Source organism: Scyliorhinus torazame, chromosome 11 (genome assembly GCF_047496885.1).
Source record: "Scyliorhinus torazame isolate Kashiwa2021f chromosome 11, sScyTor2.1, whole genome shotgun sequence".
Taxonomy (NCBI): Eukaryota; Metazoa; Chordata; class Chondrichthyes; order Carcharhiniformes; family Scyliorhinidae; genus Scyliorhinus; species Scyliorhinus torazame.
Genome location: NC_092717.1, coordinates 229332797 through 229350862, shown reverse-complemented (window position 1 = coordinate 229350862; position 18066 = coordinate 229332797). Strand labels below are relative to the sequence as shown.

The 18066-nt window shown below is 57.0% G+C and overlaps 1 protein-coding gene across 1 annotated transcript in view; it reads right to left on the bottom strand.

Moving 5' to 3' along the window:
- Nucleotides 1–18066, bottom strand: part of LOC140385832 (inositol monophosphatase 2-like) — a 65759-nt gene that overhangs the window by 22936 nt on the left and 24757 nt on the right. The window contains 3 exon segments of the mRNA XM_072468403.1: nt 7899–8007; nt 13211–13256; nt 14375–14479. Of these exon segments, the coding sequence (XP_072324504.1) occupies nt 7899–8007; nt 13211–13256; nt 14375–14479 (260 nt within the window).

The window sequence follows — 18066 nt, the reverse complement described above, 5'->3', positions numbered from 1 at the left end:
GGCGATGGGGCTGGGGGCGATGGGGCTGGGGGCGATGGGGCTGGGGGCGATGGGGCTGGGGGCGATGGGGCTGGGGGCGATGGGGCTGGGGGCGATGGGGCTGGGGGCGATGGGGCTGGGGGCGATGGGGCTGGGGGCGATGGGGCTGGGGGCGATGGGGCTGGGGGCGATGGGGCTGGGGGCGATGGGGCTGGGGGCGATGGGGCTGGGGGCGATGGGGCTGGGGGCGATGGGGCTGGGGGCGATGGGGCTGGGGGCGATGGGGCTGGGGGCGATGGGGCTGGGGGCGATGGGGCTGGGGGCGATGGGGCTGGGGGCGATGGGGCTGGGGGCGATGGGGCTGGGGGCGATGGGGCTGGGGGCGATGGGGCTGGGGGCGATGGGGCTGGGGGCGATGGGGCTGGGGGCGATGGGGCTGGGGGCGATGGGGCTGGGGGCGATGGGGCTGGGGGCGATGGGGCTGGGGGCGATGGGGCTGGGGGCGATGGGGCTGGGGGCGATGGGGCTGGGGGCGATGGGGCTGGGGGCGATGGGGCTGGGGGCGATGGGGCTGGGGGCGATGGGGCTGGGGGCGATGGGGCTGGGGGCGATGGGGCTGGGGGCGATGGGGCTGGGGGCGATGGGGCTGGGGGCGATGGGGCTGGGGGCGATGGGGCTGGGGGCGATGGGGCTGGGGGCGATGGGGCTGGGGGCGATGGGGCTGGGGGCGATGGGGCTGGGGGCGATGGGGCTGGGGGCGATGGGGCTGGGGGCGATGGGGCTGGGGGCGATGGGGCTGGGGGCGATGGGGCTGGGGGCGATGGGGCTGGGGGCGATGGGGCTGGGGGCGATGGGGCTGGGGGCGATGGGGCTGGGGGCGATGGGGCTGGGGGCGATGGGGCTGGGGGCGATGGGGCTGGGGGCGATGGGGCTGGGGGCGATGGGGCTGGGGGCGATGGGGCTGGGGGCGATGGGGCTGGGGGCGATGGGGCTGGGGGCGATGGGGCTGGGGGCGATGGGGCTGGGGGCGATGGGGCTGGGGGCGATGGGGCTGGGGGCGATGGGGCTGGGGGCGATGGGGCTGGGGGCGATGGGGCTGGGGGCGATGGGGCTGGGGGCGATGGGGCTGGGGGCGATGGGGCTGGGGGCGATGGGGCTGGGGGCGATGGGGCTGGGGGCGATGGGGCTGGGGGCGATGGGGCTGGGGGCGATGGGGCTGGGGGCGATGGGGCTGGGGGCGATGGGGCTGGGGGCGATGGGGCTGGGGGCGATGGGGCTGGGGGCGATGGGGCTGGGGGCGATGGGGCTGGGGGCGATGGGGCTGGGGGCGATGGGGCTGGGGGCGATGGGGCTGGGGGCGATGGGGCTGGGGGCGATGGGGCTGGGGGCGGTGGGGCTGGGGGCGGTGGGGCTGGGGGCGGTGGGGCTGGGGGCGGTGGGGCTGGGGGCGGTGGGGCTGGGGGCGGTGGGGCTGGGGGCGGTGGGGCTGGGGGCGGTGGGGCTGGGGGCGGTGGGGCTGGGGGCGGTGGGGCTGGGGGCGGTGGGGCTGGGGGCGGTGGGGCTGGGGGCGGTGGGGCTGGGGGCGGTGGGGCTGGGGGCGGTGGGGCTGGGGGCGGTGGGGCTGGGGGCGGTGGGGCTGGGGGCGGTGGGGCTGGGGGCGGTGGGGCTGGGGGCGGTGGGGCTGGGGGCGGTGGGGCTGGGGGCGGTGGGGCTGGGGGCGGTGGGGCTGGGGGCGGTGGGGCTGGGGGCGGTGGGGCTGGGGGCGGTGGGGCTGGGGGCGGTGGGGCTGGGGGCGGTGGGGCTGGGGGGGGCTGGGGGCGGTGGGGCTGGGGGCGGTGGGGCTGGGGGCGGTGGGGCTGGGGGCGGTGGGGCTGGGGGCGGTGGGGCTGGGGGCGGTGGGGCTGGGGGCGGTGGGGCTGGGGGCGGTGGGGCTGGGGGCGGTGGGGCTGGGGGCGGTGGGGCTGGGGGCGGTGGGGCTGGGGGCGGTGGGGCTGGGGGCGGTGGGGCTGGGGGCGGTGGGGCTGGGGGCGGTGGGGCTGGGGGCGGTGGGGCTGGGGGCGGTGGGGCTGGGGGCGGTGGGGCTGGGGGCGGTGGGGCTGGGGGCGGTGGGGCTGGGGGCGGTGGGGCTGGGGGCGGTGGGGCTGGGGGCGGTGGGGCTGGGGGCGGTGGGGCTGGGGGCGGTGGGGCTGGGGGCGGTGGGGCTGGGGGCGGTGGGGCTGGGGGCGGTGGGGCTGGGGGCGATGGGGCTGGGGGCGATGGGGCTGGGGGCGATGGGGCTGGGGGCGATGGGGCTGGGGGCGATGGGGCTGGGGGCGATGGGGCTGGGGGCGATGGGGCTGGGGGCGATGGGGCTGGGGGCGATGGGGCTGGGGGCGATGGGGCTGGGGGCGATGGGGCTGGGGGCGATGGGGCTGGGGGCGATGGGGCTGGGGGCGATGGGGCTGGGGGCGATGGGGCTGGGGGCGATGGGGCTGGGGGCGATGGGGCTGGGGGCGATGGGGCAGGGGGCGATGGGGCCGGGGGCGATGGGGCCGGGGGCGATGGGGCCGGGGGCGATGGGGCCGGGGGCGATGGGGCCGGGGGCGATGGGGCCGGGGGCGATGGGGCCGGGGGCGATGGGGCCGGGGGCGATGGGGCCGGGGGCGGTGGGGCCGGGGGCGGTGGGGCCGGGGGCGGTGGGGCCGGGGGCGGTGGGGCCGGGGGCGGTGGGGCCGGGGGCGGTGGGGCCGGGGGCGGTGGGGCCGGGGGCGGTGGGGCAGGGGGCGGTGGGGCAGGGGGCGGTGGGGCAGGGGGCGATGGGGCTGGGGGCGATGGGGCTGGGGGCGATGGGGCTGGGGGCGATGGGGCTGGGGGCGATGGGGCTGGGGGCGATGGGGCTGGGGGCGATGGGGCTGGGGGCGATGGGGCTGGGGGCGATGGGGCTGGGGGCGATGGGGCTGGGGGCGATGGGGCTGGGGGCGATGGGGCTGGGGGCGATGGGGCTGGGGGCGATGGGGCTGGGGGCGATGGGGCTGGGGGCGATGGGGCTGGGGGCGATGGGGCTGGGGGCGATGGGGCTGGGGGCGATGGGGCTGGGGGCGATGGGGCTGGGGGCGATGGGGCTGGGGGCGATGGGGCTGGGGGCGATGGGGCTGGGGGCGATGGGGCTGGGGGCGATGGGGCTGGGGGCGATGGGGCTGGGGGCGATGGGGCTGGGGGCGATGGGGCTGGGGGCGATGGGGCTGGGGGCGATGGGGCTGGGGGCGATGGGGCTGGGGGCGATGGGGCTGGGGGCGATGGGGCTGGGGGCGATGGGGCTGGGGGCGATGGGGCTGGGGGCGATGGGGCTGGGGGCGATGGGGCTGGGGGCGATGGGGCTGGGGGCGATGGGGCTGGGGGCGATGGGGCTGGGGGCGATGGGGCTGGGGGCGATGGGGCTGGGGGCGATGGGGCTGGGGGCGATGGGGCTGGGGGCGATGGGGCTGGGGGCGATGGGGCTGGGGGCGATGGGGCTGGGGGCGATGGGGCTGGGGGCGATGGGGCTGGGGGCGATGGGGCTGGGGGCGATGGGGCTGGGGGCGATGGGGCTGGGGGCGATGGGGCTGGGGGCGATGGGGCTGGGGGCGATGGGGCTGGGGGCGATGGGGCTGGGGGCGATGGGGCTGGGGGCGATGGGGCTGGGGGCGATGGGGCTGGGGGCGATGGGGCTGGGGGCGATGGGGCTGGGGGCGATGGGGCTGGGGGCGATGGGGCTGGGGGCGATGGGGCTGGGGGCGATGGGGCTGGGGGCGATGGGGCTGGGGGCGATGGGGCTGGGGGCGATGGGGCTGGGGGCGATGGGGCTGGGGGCGATGGGGCTGGGGGCGATGGGGCTGGGGGCGATGGGGCTGGGGGCGATGGGGCTGGGGGCGATGGGGCTGGGGGCGATGGGGCTGGGGGCGATGGGGCTGGGGGCGATGGGGCTGGGGGCGATGGGGCTGGGGGCGATGGGGCTGGGGGCGATGGGGCTGGGGGCGATGGGGCTGGGGGCGATGGGGCTGGGGGCGATGGGGCTGGGGGCGATGGGGCTGGGGGCGATGGGGCTGGGGGCGATGGGGCTGGGGGCGATGGGGCTGGGGGCGATGGGGCTGGGGGCGATGGGGCTGGGGGCGATGGGGCTGGGGGCGATGGGGCTGGGGGCGATGGGGCTGGGGGCGATGGGGCTGGGGGCGATGGGGCTGGGGGCGATGGGGCTGGGGGCGATGGGGCTGGGGGCGATGGGGCTGGGGGCGATGGGGCTGGGGGCGATGGGGCTGGGGGCGATGGGGCTGGGGGCGATGGGGCTGGGGGCGATGGGGCTGGGGGCGATGGGGCTGGGGGCGATGGGGCTGGGGGCGATGGGGCTGGGGGCGATGGGGCTGGGGGCGATGGGGCTGGGGGCGATGGGGCTGGGGGCGATGGGGCTGGGGGCGATGGGGCTGGGGGCGATGGGGCTGGGGGCGATGGGGCTGGGGGCGATGGGGCTGGGGGCGATGGGGCTGGGGGCGATGGGGCTGGGGGCGATGGGGCTGGGGGCGATGGGGCTGGGGGCGATGGGGCTGGGGGCGATGGGGCTGGGGGCGATGGGGCTGGGGGCGATGGGGCTGGGGGCGATGGGGCTGGGGGCGATGGGGCTGGGGGCGATGGGGCTGGGGGCGATGGGGCTGGGGGCGATGGGGCTGGGGGCGATGGGGCTGGGGGCGATGGGGCTGGGGGCGATGGGGCTGGGGGCGATGGGGCTGGGGGCGATGGGGCTGGGGGCGATGGGGCTGGGGGCGATGGGGCTGGGGGCGATGGGGCTGGGGGCGATGGGGCTGGGGGCGATGGGGCTGGGGGCGATGGGGCTGGGGGCGATGGGGCTGGGGGCGATGGGGCTGGGGGCGATGGGGCTGGGGGCGATGGGGCTGGGGGCGATGGGGCTGGGGGCGATGGGGCTGGGGGCGATGGGGCTGGGGGCGATGGGGCTGGGGGCGATGGGGCTGGGGGCGATGGGGCTGGGGGCGATGGGGCTGGGGGCGATGGGGCTGGGGGCGATGGGGCTGGGGGCGATGGGGCTGGGGGCGATGGGGCTGGGGGCGATGGGGCTGGGGGCGATGGGGCTGGGGGCGATGGGGCTGGGGGCGATGGGGCTGGGGGCGATGGGGCTGGGGGCGATGGGGCTGGGGGCGATGGGGCTGGGGGCGATGGGGCTGGGGGCGATGGGGCTGGGGGCGATGGGGCTGGGGGCGATGGGGCTGGGGGCGATGGGGCTGGGGGCGATGGGGCTGGGGGCGATGGGGCTGGGGGCGATGGGGCTGGGGGCGATGGGGCTGGGGGCGATGGGGCTGGGGGCGATGGGGCTGGGGGCGATGGGGGCGATGGCGTTTGGGGCGATGGCGTTTGGGGCGATGGCGTTTGGGGCGATGGCGTTTGGGGCGATGGCACTTGAGGTGATGGCACTTGAGGCAAGGGCATTGGATTCTCACCTCCAAGGAACTTTCCCAGGAGAGGGTGGGGGAGAAAATTGCCAACACACTCCAACAAGGTGGGCAACCAATTACACAATTATCGGACCCGATAGGGGCCATTTTACAACAGAGGAGGGATCTTCCCGTGTGTACTGCTGACAGACAGGAAGGAGCTATACAGCTGAGACAGACTGCAGCTGGACCAGGCTGGGACCAAAGCCCTAGCCGACACAAGGTCTCAAAAGGACTTTAAACCAGTAAGGGGTTGGGAGTGTGTAGAATTTGGTGGAATTGCTGGCAACCTAACAACAAGAAAAATGTTGAAAGCAAAGGTCATAAGAAGAGAAAAGATAACAACTATTCGGGGAACAAAGGTTTTAGGAGTTTAGGTTCATGGAGGCAGTAGCATAGTGACTGTGGGCGGGATCTACCGGTGGGAAATTCCATCCCACGCCAGCGCACATGTTTCCCAGCGTCGAGGGGAGCTGTCACTGGCAAATCCCATTGACAACAGCGGGGTTGGTAGATCCCACTGGCGGGCCACCTTCGCTGCCGGAAAATACACAGCGGGGTGGTCGGTAAATCCTGCCCTATGTTACTAGACTAGTAATCCAGAGGCCTGGTCTAACACTCCAGAGAATTAAGTTCAAATCCCACCATGAGGAAATTTAAATCTCATTAGTTAATAAATCCAGAATAATGCACTAGTTTCGTTAGAAATAGTCATGAAACGAGTGGATTCTCGTAAAATCCCATCTGATTCACTAAGGTCATTGATCTGAAACATCAAGTCTCTCGCCACAATTGCTGCCTGACCTGCTGAACAATTTTTCCTTTTCTTTCTGTCATTGAGGTAAGGAAATCTGCTATCTATACGTTGTCTAACTTAAATGTAATGAATAAAGAAAAACAATAAAAACACTGATGTAAAACACAGGAAGATGAAAAACATGGCATATTAAATTACCCGTCTAGCAATCGACACAAAATCAACAATAAAATTAGTCTTAATAATCTAAAGTGAGGATTTAGATGTAAGAGGGATATTGGAAACATGGCTGCAGACAAGATTGGCAGGTTAAACATTACAGGTTATACCATGATGGTGTGGCTGTGTTAATCAGTAATTATTGGGAATGGGCCAGGTGATGAAAGAGATGCTCAGTGGTTAGCACTGCTGCCTCAAGTTGCCAAGGGCTCGGATTCGATTCCGGCCCCAGATCACTCTCCGTGTGGAGTTTGCACATTCTCCCCGTGTCTGCATGGGTTTCATCCCCAAAACCCAAATATATGCAGGTTAGGTGGATTGGCCATGCTGAACTGCCCTTTAATTTAATAAAAAGATGGTCAATAAATGCTGACCTAGTCAGTGATGCCCACACCCTGTGAAAGAATAAATTAAAAGCCTCCATTTTAAAATTCTGATCATTGTTCTCAAATCCCTCACCTCCTCCCAATCTCCATAATCCCTCCAGAGTTACAATCCTCCGAGATTTTGATACTCCTCCCATTCTGGCCTCTTGCCACCCCTGATTTTAATCACTAGACCATTCGTGGCTCTGTCTTCAGCTGCCTGCTTGCAGTTACCTAGGCCCCGAGCTCTGGAGCTCTCTCCTAAATCTCTCTGCTTCTCTGCTGACCCTTTAAAGACTTTCCTTAAAACATACATCAATGACCAGGTTTTTGGTCACTCGATCTAATCGCTCAGTATGTCAGATTTAATTGGATACTGGTCCTGTCGTTTTACTATGTTAAGGGTGATAGATGCAGGCTGCTGTACAGAAACCTGCACACCCTGCACTCACGCCATTGCCAATTTCCTCTCTAACCTGTACTCACCACTCCTGTAACTCAGGATTAATTACTCATCCTGCACCCCACTGTCAGATGTTGGTCCTCCAGGTCCTCTGGTAGTTAGAACTCACATTCAAAGCAATGTTACCTTTGTAGTAAGTATGTAAAGTAGCCATAGTCCCAGGTGACCATAGGCCTCTTCTTTCCCCTTTAAGGGTGAGAGCTGACTGGTGGTGATTTAACCTGAGGGCCACCACACCTCAGGCTAGGGGCAAAGTTGAGAAGGTGGGCCTTCATGAATAACCTCAGCTGGTACGGGGATTGAACCCGCGCTGTTGGCCTCGCTCTGCATCACACACCAGCTGTCCAGCCAACTGAGCTAAACCGACACCCTTTCTAACAGCCCCTTAAGGAAAACCATTTTTGTTGCCGATCCTTCTGCCTCTGCCCCAGTGAAGATCTCGGAGATGTGAGGTGCTCAAAGATGCAACTGTCTATCTTGCATCAACTGGGAGCAATCCATGTGAATGGGGTTGGGAAAGGAATGAAGTTAGCAGTAACTAACCATTGTCAAAAGCAATTCAATGAATTTCCTTTTTCTTGTGCCATGAATTCAAACTCTTATCAAATCGCCGTTTCACATTTACATCTGAAAATAGGAGACAGAGAAAATGAACAAACCTGTCTGATTAGATGCCTGAAGTTTCTGCCCATTACAAAATGCTCCGTGACCTTTTCTGCCAGTATATAACTTCTCTTCAACACAGCTATATATTACACCAAGTTCAAGCTATTGGGAAAGAAATGGGGGAAAATAATGTCACCAGCAATCTGGAGCCCTTCGACAATAACAGTAATATAGTTTTATACAGCATCTTTAACATAATGAGGTGCTTCATAGGAGCACTATAAAACAAAATAGGAGATCAGACAAACATTTTAAAAATATATTTCATGAGCTGTGGGCATCGCTGGCAATGCCAGCATTTGTTGTCCATCCCCAATCACCCTTAAACTGCGTGGTTATGATTAGACAGATAAGAACAGAATCAAGTGAGTGCAGTCCCATGCAGCTGGAAGTCAACGCAGAGGTGTTGTAAGAAGGATGATGTGGCCAACCTTGTCAAACAGGCAGGTCGAGAAGGACCTGGGGTAAACTCCTTGTCACAGTCACAACGGATGTAGTTGATCACTTTGACAAGACCGCTTAGTTATTGTTTTAGAGCCAAAATTCAAACATGGGGTTCCGAGAAAGATGGACAGGAGTTTGGGAGGCGACAACATGTTCATGGACTTGAGGGGAAAGAGAGGTTGGAGACAGGGCTGTGGTTTCCAAGGACAATGTTGGTTTTTTGAAGAGAGGGCTGAGTCTGTTTTGAAGTAATGGGGGCAGTACCTGAGGAGACGGAATCATTGACAATATCAGCAAAGGTGGGGGGCTAGGAAGGGAAGTTGGATGGTCAGCAGTCTAGTCGAGAGAGCTGGAGATGGATCTCATGAACAAGGTGAGCTCAGAGGGGGCATGCTGGGAGATAGGAGAGAAACGAGAGAAAGACACAAGTCCAGGGCTGAGGCAGAGGCCAGTTTCCAAAGACGTTTTGCCCGGTGTGCCAAGGGAAGGGAAGGAAGTGGTAGGGGCAGCTGATCAGATAGTCTTCATCTTAGCAACAAAAATACCCAGGAGCTCCTCACACTAAGAAAGCCAGACTTGCATTGATATAATGCTCTTCATGACCACCAATGTCCCAAAGCATTTTACAATCAATGAACAATTTTTAAAGTAAAATGTGACTCATGGTTATAATGTGGCAAACACGACAGCCAATCAGTGCACAGCAAGCTCCCAAAGACAGTAATGAGATAATGACCAGAGAAACTGTCTTTTCTGATTTTGATTGAGGGACGCTACATTCTGAAACAGAGCCATGGGGTCTTTACATCTACCCGAGAAGGCAGATGGAGCCTAGATTTAACATCTCACCCATTCACCTCCAACAGTGCAGTGCTCCCTCCCTTGGTACTGCACTGGAGTAGCAGCCTTGACCTGTGTGCTCAAGCCCTGGAGTGGGACTTCCAAGTTGTGACTCAGAAGCCAGAATGCTAGGCGGTGGAGCAGGCAGTCGACGGGGGTTTAAGATGACGGTTTGCGGAGTAAAGCAGCTGCAATCACTCTCGCAATCTAAGATGATTCTGGAGAAGTGAGCAGTTTCTGCACACGCCCAATGGTGCTTTGATATTGTGCAAAAACCACAGGCTGTCATTGAAATTTGGAGTTTTCTTTTCAGAAGTGAATGAAGGCAGAAGGAGTTATTTAATATCAAACTACTCGGAAAAATTAAACATTTTAGAAAATGAATGAATAAATTTGAGCGGGAGAGGGAAAGATAAGATGCAGGGTACCTCCCAAATGTCACTCCTGAACTCTCAGCATTGCGAAAGTCTTTAGGAACATGCATATATACTCGTGTATATTTCGCAACCCAACATTTTAGAACTGACTCTTAACAAAGAAGGGACTTGCATTTATATAGCGCCTGGTCTCAGGATATCCCAGAGCACTTTAGAGCCAGTCTTTAAAAGCTTGATGGTTCCAAATGTCTGTACAAGCTGCCAAAGACTGGTTGTAATCACTGTTATAATGTAGAAAATGTGCCAACCAATCTTTACCTAGTAAAGTTCTGCAAACAGCAATGTGGGGAGCGATTCTCCGAGCCGGGCCGGAGAATCGCCGCAACCGCGCCACATCGCCGGCGCGCGATTCTCCGAGGCGCGGAGAATCGGCGCCATTGTCGCCGTCGCGGCGCTGGAATTGGCGGGGGCCGCCGATTCTCCGCGCGGCCACACGGAAACGGCAGAGTCCCACCGGCGCCGTTCACCCCTGGTCGCTGCCGGCGGGAACTCTGCACGAAGGGTCGGGGGGGCAGCCTGTGGGGCGGGGAAAAGCGCTCCTTCACCGGGGGGGGGCCTCCGATGGGGTCTGGCAGTAAATTCACCCCCAGGTCGGCCTCTCCTCAACTCTGTTTCGAACAAAGAACAAAGAAAAGTACAGCACAGGAACAGGCCCTTCGGCCCTCCAAGCCTGCGCCGACAATGCTGCCCGACTAAACTACAATCTTCTACATTTCCGGGGTCCGTATCCTTCTATTCCCACCCTATTCATATATTTGTCAAGATCCCCCTTAATCGTTACTATCGTCCCTGCTTCCACCACCTCCTCCGGCAGCGAGTTCCAGGCACCCACTACCCTCTGTGTACTACAGCAAAACAATCCTTCTTGGCTTTTTCAGAATTTTTAATCCTTTTACCAGACACGTACCTATAATCTTCTGGCACAGCACAATGGGCTGAATGGCCTCTTGTGGATTAAATTTTCTTTTTCATTATTGCACTTTTGGCCTGGTAATTTGCACCTGTTCCTGATAAAATGTTACTTTTTCTTCCCATCAGTAAAAGTATATTGAGGTGATTCCACAATCCTGTGCTTCCAGTCAGTAAACTACACTCAGAAAGAGGGTCGATAAAAGACAGGTCGACGGCAGTTCAGCCATCATACACCAATCATGTGCTCATGTTGGCTCTCCTAAATTCTTAAACATCTATATTGTGCCACATTCCACCTTGCTTTGAAAACACTCCTGAATGGATTTCTAAGTGACCTTGCCTTCATCCAGGACGCTCTACCATTTACATTTTCCACTTCACACCAGCTTTTTCACTCTGAGGAGCTGTCTTTTCCACAAGGATCACGATAGAAATGCAAGTTATTGCATTATTCTTCAACCTAACCTTTAATGGAGGACGGCCTTGTGGTGCTGTGGGAGCAAACTGCAACACCCGGAGGTACAACATTTTAAATTTACAGTGGTTTGTAACATATTGCAAACAGACTCTGACGATGCTGAGTTCTTTCCTTTGAGCCACATTTAAACCTTCACTTCTAAACAACATCACTTCATCTCCATTCATTCCTGTTCAATTCTATGTAACTTTGCAGTTCAGTGCTTCAATCGTATTCTCTTGCTGAAGACAGGTTTCAGAAGTTCCTCTGATATTACTTCCCTAACTATCATGTCTAATCTACTTTATTACTCCCAGTGTTCAGATATATACATCTTAGATCATGCCTCATTCCCTTTGCTGTCTTCACTTGGCACTGTCCCTTTTTTAAAAAATCAGTGAAGCTGCCTTCTTGACAAATGAGAGACGGTTTAAACTGGGCTCGGGAAGGAACTAGGCATCGACATAGTGTCTGTTTGTAGGCATCTAGGAAATAGAGAGTTGTAGGCATATGTTACAAAACACTGTAAATTGAAAATGTTGAACTATGGGACATCATAAAGACTATTGCTACATCCCAAGATGTAACTGTGGGGCATTTTGAACCTTCTGACACAGACTGAGATTTGCAGCAAAAGTGGAGTGGTTGCTAGGCCATTTCAGAGGAACGTCAAGAATCAAACATTTTTAAGTCACGCATGAGCCATACTGGCAAAGGGCAGTTCATTGCCTTCCTGAAGGGAACCAGTTGGGTATTTACAACAGTGCAATAGCTTTGCAGTCACCAGTACTGATACTAACTTATCCCCTCCACCCCCTAAACACCCTTTCCACTGTGGGACAAGGATTTCACTACAGTGCTGACATGCTCTAGAAGCTGCCACCTTATCTTTGTGCCTACACAATGCATTCAGCCACACACAGAATAGCCTAAACATTAGGTTTAGCACACGACAGCAGCCAGATTACTGAAAGTCGTTTTGTTTTTGTCCAATCTTAGCTTCTGAAATTCCCTTTGTGAGGGCCTCTATTCTACACTTAATTTATGTGGCTGGTTCTCACATGAACTATGAACTCAGATTTCTTATCTTCTTGGCATCAATTTTACCCACCCACTTAGTCCTGTCCCAAACGCTGTCACCTCCCACACAAGCTTCCAAAGTTGCTATCAATCCTTATAACCATGGAGTCCTGGGCAACTAAAAGCCTACCTTCATTCTCAGCCATTCCCTGTTCTCCTTCAACATCCAGCTGTGGCCTAGTGTCAGTCGCCCTGCTCGTGGTTCCCACAGCCTTAAGTTCCATCCTCCTCAACACTTCCCAAATGCTCTAGAAGCTGCTGCCAACATCTTCTCAATCTTTGCAGCTCTGTGGCCCTCGATCCCAATGGTCACAAATTCTAGAAAGGTCTTTTTTCTCATTGCATGTAGTATTGTGTAATTAGTTGCTCCTCAAGCCTGGCAATTCAACTGGTCAGCACTTCATGCAGACATACTCCATCATTAACCGCCCAAGATGGTCCACATTATTCAAGTCACACACATTGGGCTGGATTCTTCCCGCCCCACCCGCTGCAAGATCGCTACGGGCGGGACGCGGACCATGTAAAGGTTCTTTGACCTCGGGTGGGAATTTCCGGTTGCTGGGCGGCACGGCCGGAGAATCCCGCCCACTGTAAGCCTCGCATCCATTAAAGCCATCTCGACACAGATCTAAGGCAAAGAATGTTTTGCTTTAAATTAGAGCAATTTCTCAGTTCTATACTGACACAGCTCCAACTCTCTTAATGATTTCATGCTTAACCAAAATCTCATTCCACTCCAAGTGCCTGAAGGTCCCTGTTTGATTATCTCAGAGTGCTTCCTTAGTTGGCTTCAGCTAATTTGGGGAGATGGTTGCCACAATTAGCCTCAGTACCTCTGGCCGAGAGGCGGGGGGGGGGGGGGGGGGAAGAGCTCCTCATTGCTATCCAATGAACATATAGCAGGCAAGTTTTCAGATCAGGCCTGGCTGTGATGCTCGGCGCAGTCAAATGACCGCTTGGAACACTCGCCATCCATTCTCAATAACTGGTTATTTGGGGCAGGTAAGCTGTGAATCTGGAATCGCAACCCAGGGATGAGTTAATTTCTGAATGAGAGGCGGAAAGCAAGGAGGGGAAGGCAACTGAAGAAATTGAAATGCAGAAGGCCAGTTCATCACACAATATTCTTTACCTCTTTTTTGACAGAAAGTCCAATAGAAACTGCCACCACCGGTGCTCTAAAACAGAGAAGTCAGTGTCATTATTCTGCTTGATGTAGCAATGTCACTTTTGAAACTGAAAGAAGTCTTACAACACCAGGTTAAGGTCCAACAGGTTTGTTTCGAATCACTAGCTTTCGGAGCACTGCTCCTTCCTCAGGTGAATGAAGAGGTGGGTTCCAGAAACATATATGTAGACAAAGTCAAGGATGCAAGACGATACACTGAATGCGAGTCTTTGCAGGTAATTAAGTCTACAGGTCCAGACGGAGCAACTGGAGAGAGGGATAATCACAGGTTAAAGAGGTGTGAATTGTCTCAAGCCAGGCAGTTGGTAGGATTTTGCAAGCCCAGGTCTTGAATAAGACCTCCTCACCGCACAGGACCTTCAACTGACATTATACACCAGATACATCGATGACACCTCATTAACCTGTGATTATCCTTCTCTCCAGTTGCTCCACCTGGACCTGTAGACTTAATTACCTGCAAAGACTCGCATTCAAAGTATCGTCTTGCATCCTTGACTTTGTCTATATCAATGTTTCTGGAACCCACTCACCTACGGAAGGAGCAGTGCTCCGAAAGCTAGTGATTCAAAACAAACTGGTTGGGACTTTAACCTGGTGTTGGAAGACTTCGTATTGTGCTCACCCCAGTCCATTGCCGGCATCCCCACACTTTAGAAACTGAAAGAGAGAAAAACAATTGCTTGGCCTGGTGAGGAAATTGGACCCAAAACCTAGGCCATGAAATTCATCTCAATAGAAAATGAGGAAATGCTGGTTTTCTGGCTGTGTAATTAAACAGCATCCAACAAAGTGGGAAGAAAATGTAGCTTTAAAATTCCCAAACTTGTTTCCGAGGCGTTTGCCGCCATAGCCTCCATTAAGAAAGCAAAAAGACTCACCCCTAAAAAGCAGCCAACATTTGTTGTTGCCACCATTGAAAAGCAAGCATTTCCTCCAGCAAAGGACAATAACAACACAAAACATTTAAGTGGAATTCAGATCATTGCATAATAACATAATATTCCTGTACAATTTAAGCAAGGATGCATAATCCAGTTTTGTATACAAGGAGACTTCCCATCGTCGAGAAGGGCTGGAAATAATCTTATGAAGCACAGATCATACCCGTGTACAAAGTTACACGTTCCATCAATGGGGTCTATTATCCACGTGGGGTCATCGGTTAGAAAGCACTTTTCACCGTCTGCAACTGATTCTTCCCCAATAAATCTGCAATGACAAATTTGTTTCAATGAAAGAAAAGCCAACATGTGGTCATTCAGCTGCACACCGCAGCATTTAACTACAAACCATATGTACCACCGTTTCTTAGTCACCAAAATTGAATATTTAAGTCAAGCTAAAATTCTTTTTTTCCTAAATTTAAAAGTACCCAATTCTTTTTTTCCCGATTAAGGGACAATTTAGTGTGGCCACTCCACCTACCCTGCACATCTTTTTGGGTTGGGGCGAAACCCACGCAGACACGGGGGGAATGTGCAAACTCCACACGGACAGTGACCCAGGGCCGGGATCAAAGCCAGGTCCTCAGCGCCGCGAGGCAGCAGTGCTAATCACTGAGCCACCAAGTCAAGCCGCAATTCTAAATTAATTTATTACATAATTATATCTTTCATTCAACAGTATAAGTATTGATCAGTTCTGTAGCAGGATGATACAGATGTTCAATATTGAGGTTAAAACAGGTAGAGTTCCTTAAATCAGAACAGTAAATGAACAATGTATAGTTTCCTTGATGATTTTCAGCAAAGCTGCAGCTCAATAATTAAGCCAGAAATGGTCAAGTGAAATTCTGTCCAGTAATCACCTAATGTTATTAATATGATCCAATAGTAATGAAGGGAAAATAAACAATAAACACACTGGGACTGTACTGATACTGCATCTATAACTCCAAGGCAAATAGATAAGCACATGACCATTTTGCAGCAAATAGCTTTGCGCTCTGCCCTACCAAATTTCCGGATTATGTCCAAAACAGACACTACAACACTATATAAAATGCTCAGTCGCCTGGACGGCTGGTCAATTTTAAATGTTTTCAACGCCAGTCAGTAGTGCCACACTTTCCAAATATAATGGGCCCCTAATTTATGCTGGTTTACACCAATCGGTGGACAGAACCACCTGAACCAGTGTAAAAGATTTGGGAATTTTCAATGCAAGTGCATTGTGCCCAAATCCACTTCTGTTTATATTTTCCACTGATTTAAGACTGAATTTGGTGGATCAGGTCTCGCATGCAAAACTGGTCAACACCCCCCCACCTCCCCACTCCCCACCTGCACATTTTATGATTTCCATAACAAAAAAAGTATTTAACTTCCTAAGACTCTGACTAGTTTACACCAATGAAGCTGTTAAATGGTTCAGTATAGTTTACCAAAGTCATTTTCAATTATTTGAAACGGGGTTACTTGCAGGTATATGACTGGACGCTGACTAAAAAGGCACCTGAAAATTTCCGGATTATGTCCAAAACAGACACTACCGCACTGTATAAAATGCTCAATCGCCTGGACAGCTGGTTCACGATGCAGAGTGAGGCCAGCAGCGCGGGTTCAATTCCCGTACCGGCGGAGGTTATTCATGACCCTGTCCTCAACCCTGTCCCTTGCCTGAGGCGTAGTGATCCTCCTGGTCCACCCCTGGAATACTGTGAACAGTTTTGGTCCCCATATCTGAGGAAAGATACACTGGCATTGGAGGTAATCTACAGAAGGTTCACTAGGTTCGGCCTGTACTGATGAGAATTTAGAAGAATGAGAGGTGACCTTATTAAGACATATAGGATTCTCAGGGGGCTTGGCAGGTTGGATGCTGAGAGGATGGTTCCCCTTGTGGGAGAGACTAGGACCAGAGGGCATATTCTCAGAGTAAGGAGTCGCCCACTTATGACAGAGATGAGGAGGAATTTGATCTCTCAGAGGGTAGTGACTCTGTGGAATTCTTTACCGCAGAGAGCTGTAGAGGCTGGGTCATTAAGTATGTTCAATGCTGAGATAAACAGATTTTTAATCAGTAAGGGAATCGAGGGTTATGGGGATAGGGTGGGAAAGTGGAGTTGAGGATTATATCAGATCAGCCGAGATCTCATTGAATGGCGGAGCAGACTTGATGGGCAGAGTGGCCTTCTTATGCTCCTAGGTCTTATGGTCTTATCAATAACCAGGGATCACAAATTTAAGGCTATTGACAAAGAATTGGAGAGGAATTGAGGAGAATTTGTGTTTTTTAACCAGCGGGCGGTCAGGGTCTGGAACTCATTGGGCGGGATTCTCCGACCCCCCCCCCCCCCCAACCGCCGGACCGGAGAATCGCCGGGGAGCGGTGTGAATCCCGCCCCAACACCAGCTGCCGAATTCTCCGGCAGTCCCCCCCCCCCCCCCGGCGATTGTCCGCTCCGCAATGGGCCGAGCGGCCGCTCGTTTTCGGCCTGTCCCGCCAGCGTATGTTACACAAGGTTCTTACCGGTGGGACCTGGCTCTGCAGGCGGCCTGCGGAGTCCTCGGGGCGGCGCGTGGGGACATGGCCCCCACCGTGGCCTCGCCCGCGGTCGGGGCCCACCGATCTGTGGGCGGGCCTGTGCCGTGGGGGCACTCTTTCCCTCCGTGCCGGCCGCTGTAAAGCTCCACCATGGCCGGCGCGGAGCAGAAACGCACTGCGCATGCGCAGGGATCACGCCAGCGATTCTGGGAACACTGGCGTTCCCGCGCATGCGTCAACTCGCGGCGGCTGGCGGAGGCCCTTCGCCGCCGGTTGGCGCGGCGCCAATTGGTGCGGCGCCAATCACTCCAGCGCCAGTCCTAGCCCCCGAAGGTGCGGAGGATTCCACACCTTCCGGGTGGCCCGATGCCGGAGTGGTTCACGCCCCTCTTTGGCGCCGGTATGGCCCCCCCCCCCGCCGGATACCAGAGAATCCCGCCCATTGTCTGAATGTGTGGTAAAGGCAGAAACTCTCATTGCATTTAAGAAACTAGTTTTTAAATGCCCTTGAAGTGCTGCCACCTATGGACCAAAGAGCTGGAAAGTGCGATTCGGCTGCATCTCTCTCACTTGGCCAGTTCAAACATGATGGACTGAATGGCCTCGTCTTGTGCCTCCTTCTGTGCGGCGCGTTAGCACAAGTGCGGCACGGTAGCACAGTGATTAGTACTGTTGCTTCACATCTCCAGGGTCCCAGGTTCAATTCCCGGCTTAGGTCACTGTCTGTGCGAAGTCTGCACGTTCTCCCAGTGTCTGCGTGGGTTTCCTCCGGGTGCTCCGGTTTCCTCCCACAGTCCAAAGATGTGCAGGTTAGGTGGATTGGCCATGCTAAATTGTCCTTCGTGTCCAAAAAGGTTAGGTGAAAAGCCTGTGTGGAATATAAGGAAAGTAGGAAGGAACTTAAGCAAGGAGTCAGGAGGGCTAGAAGGGGTCACGAAAAGTCATTGGCAAATAGGGTTAAGGAAAATCCCAAGGCTTTTTACACGTACATAAAAAGCAAGAAGGTATCCAGGGAAACGGTTGGCCCACTGAAGGATAGGCAAGGGAATCTATATGTGGAGCCAGAGGAAATGGGCGAGGTACTAAATGAATACTTTGCATCAGCATTCACCAAAGAGAAGGAATTGGTAGATGTTGAGTCTGGAGAAGGGTGTGTAGATAGCCTAGGTCACATTGAGATCCAAAAAGACGAGGGGCGAAATTCTCCCGAAAGGGCGCGATGTCCGCCGACTGGCGCCCAAAACGGCGCCAATCAGACGGGCATTGCGCCGCCCCAAAGGTGCGGAATGCTCCGCATCTTTGGGGGCCGA